The 1,505-nt window shown below is 40.3% G+C and overlaps 1 protein-coding gene across 2 annotated transcripts in view; it reads right to left on the bottom strand.

The window, feature by feature from the left end:
- The window catches only part of PRPF4 (pre-mRNA processing factor 4), a 26,727-nt gene that overhangs the window by 18,795 nt on the left and 6,427 nt on the right, over positions 1 to 1,505 (bottom strand). For both annotated transcript variants that reach the window (XM_006771201.2, XM_006771200.2), the window contains exon 3: positions 539 to 725. In XM_006771201.2, the coding sequence (XP_006771264.1) occupies positions 539 to 725 (187 nt within the window). The remainder of the gene's footprint in view (positions 1 to 538; positions 726 to 1,505) is intronic.

Raw genomic sequence — 1,505 nt, 5'->3', positions numbered from 1 at the left:
ATTTAGTCAGGGGCACTGACCTCTTTTCCCTTAGATTGTCAAATAAAAAAATGACAATAGCCAACACAACAATAGCCATCGGATATGAATGAATGAATCAAAATTATACCTATTTTTCCTTTGTCAGATTGGCAAAAAATACATTTTTTGGTGTGCCACAAAATTTTAGTAATTAGTTTATGTGCGCTGTGAGATGAATTGAAAATTGCTATTTTATGTCACTGACAAGGAATGCATTTGTTGTCTAAATTTTCAAAGTTTTACTGCAAATGGTTATCCAACTCAAAACTCTACAATGGGGAGGGGAGGGGAGAGGAAAAGGGAGTATGCCAACACCCTCCTCACAGTTTATAAAGAAAAATGAGTAGTGGAGTAAAAATTGGCCTTAGACTCAGGTTATGGGTTAAACTATCTAAACACAACTTAAGATATTAACAGTATCTGAAACATTCTATTAAAGTTTTTGCTATAAATAACAACTGAAATTTGGAACTAGAACCCTGTGATTAAAAGAGAAAAGAGTATTTAGAAAGGGCACCTTTCTCTGCTTTCAGCAGGCCCCTCTCCAAACAGTGTGATAGGCTCCCCCAAGGCTCGAAGGCAAGCCTTGACCTCTGAGTCGTCTGTGGAAACATTGATTTGCCGGGCTCGCTTCCTTCTCTCAAACTCGGCTAACACTTCGGCCTGTCGCTCACTTATGTGCTCTTCAATTTCAAACACTTCCCCTGTAAAAAGAACAGGCAACGTCAGCATAATCATCAGATTTTCTTCAAATAGGGAAAATGAAAACATTTCTTACATTTGGATTTTGTATATGCCCTTAGTTCAAGTTAAGGGCATCGATTATATACTTTATTTAGTTTACTGTTTCTCAGTTTATTAACTTATGCCAAACAGAAAACTAAATGACACAGCTTTAAAAGGCAGCAAAATGGTTCAAGCCCTTATTACATTTGGCAACCTTATCCTATATAATAAAAGGCTAATATGTAAATCGACTGAACAACCAGTCGCTATGATGTGTGCACTTATCACCAGGGGGCAGATGCTCAATGCAGGAGCTGCCCCCTGGTGGTCAGTGCGCTCCAACAGAGGGAGCTCTGCGGGCGGTGGTGGTAGCCTCTCCTGCCTCTGTGGTAGCACTAAGGATGTCCAACTGCAGGTTTAGGCAGGGAGTGGGCCTAAGCTGTCAGCCGGACATCCCCCAAGGGCTCCTGGACTGTGAAAGGGCGCAGGCCAGGCTGAGGGATGCCCCCCCAAGTGCACAAATTTCGTGCACCGGGCCTCTAGTACCTATATAAACACATAGCTTAGATTAGATAAAAAAGTAAAGAGTATGGAGCATCTTTAGCAAATGAGTTAACTAGGACTCCTATCCAAAAGACATAATAAAAACATTATATTAACACTTGTCAAAGCTACTCTCTAAAACAGTGTCAGTATGGAGACACAAATGAAAGTAGTAAATTGGAAATAATTACCATGAAAATGCTATTCCTTGACTG

This window comes from Myotis davidii, unplaced genomic scaffold (assembly GCF_000327345.1).
Source record: "Myotis davidii unplaced genomic scaffold, ASM32734v1 scaffold64, whole genome shotgun sequence".
NCBI lineage: Eukaryota > Metazoa > Chordata > Mammalia > Chiroptera > Vespertilionidae > Myotis > Myotis davidii.
This window is presented reverse-complemented; position numbering and strand designations above follow the sequence as displayed.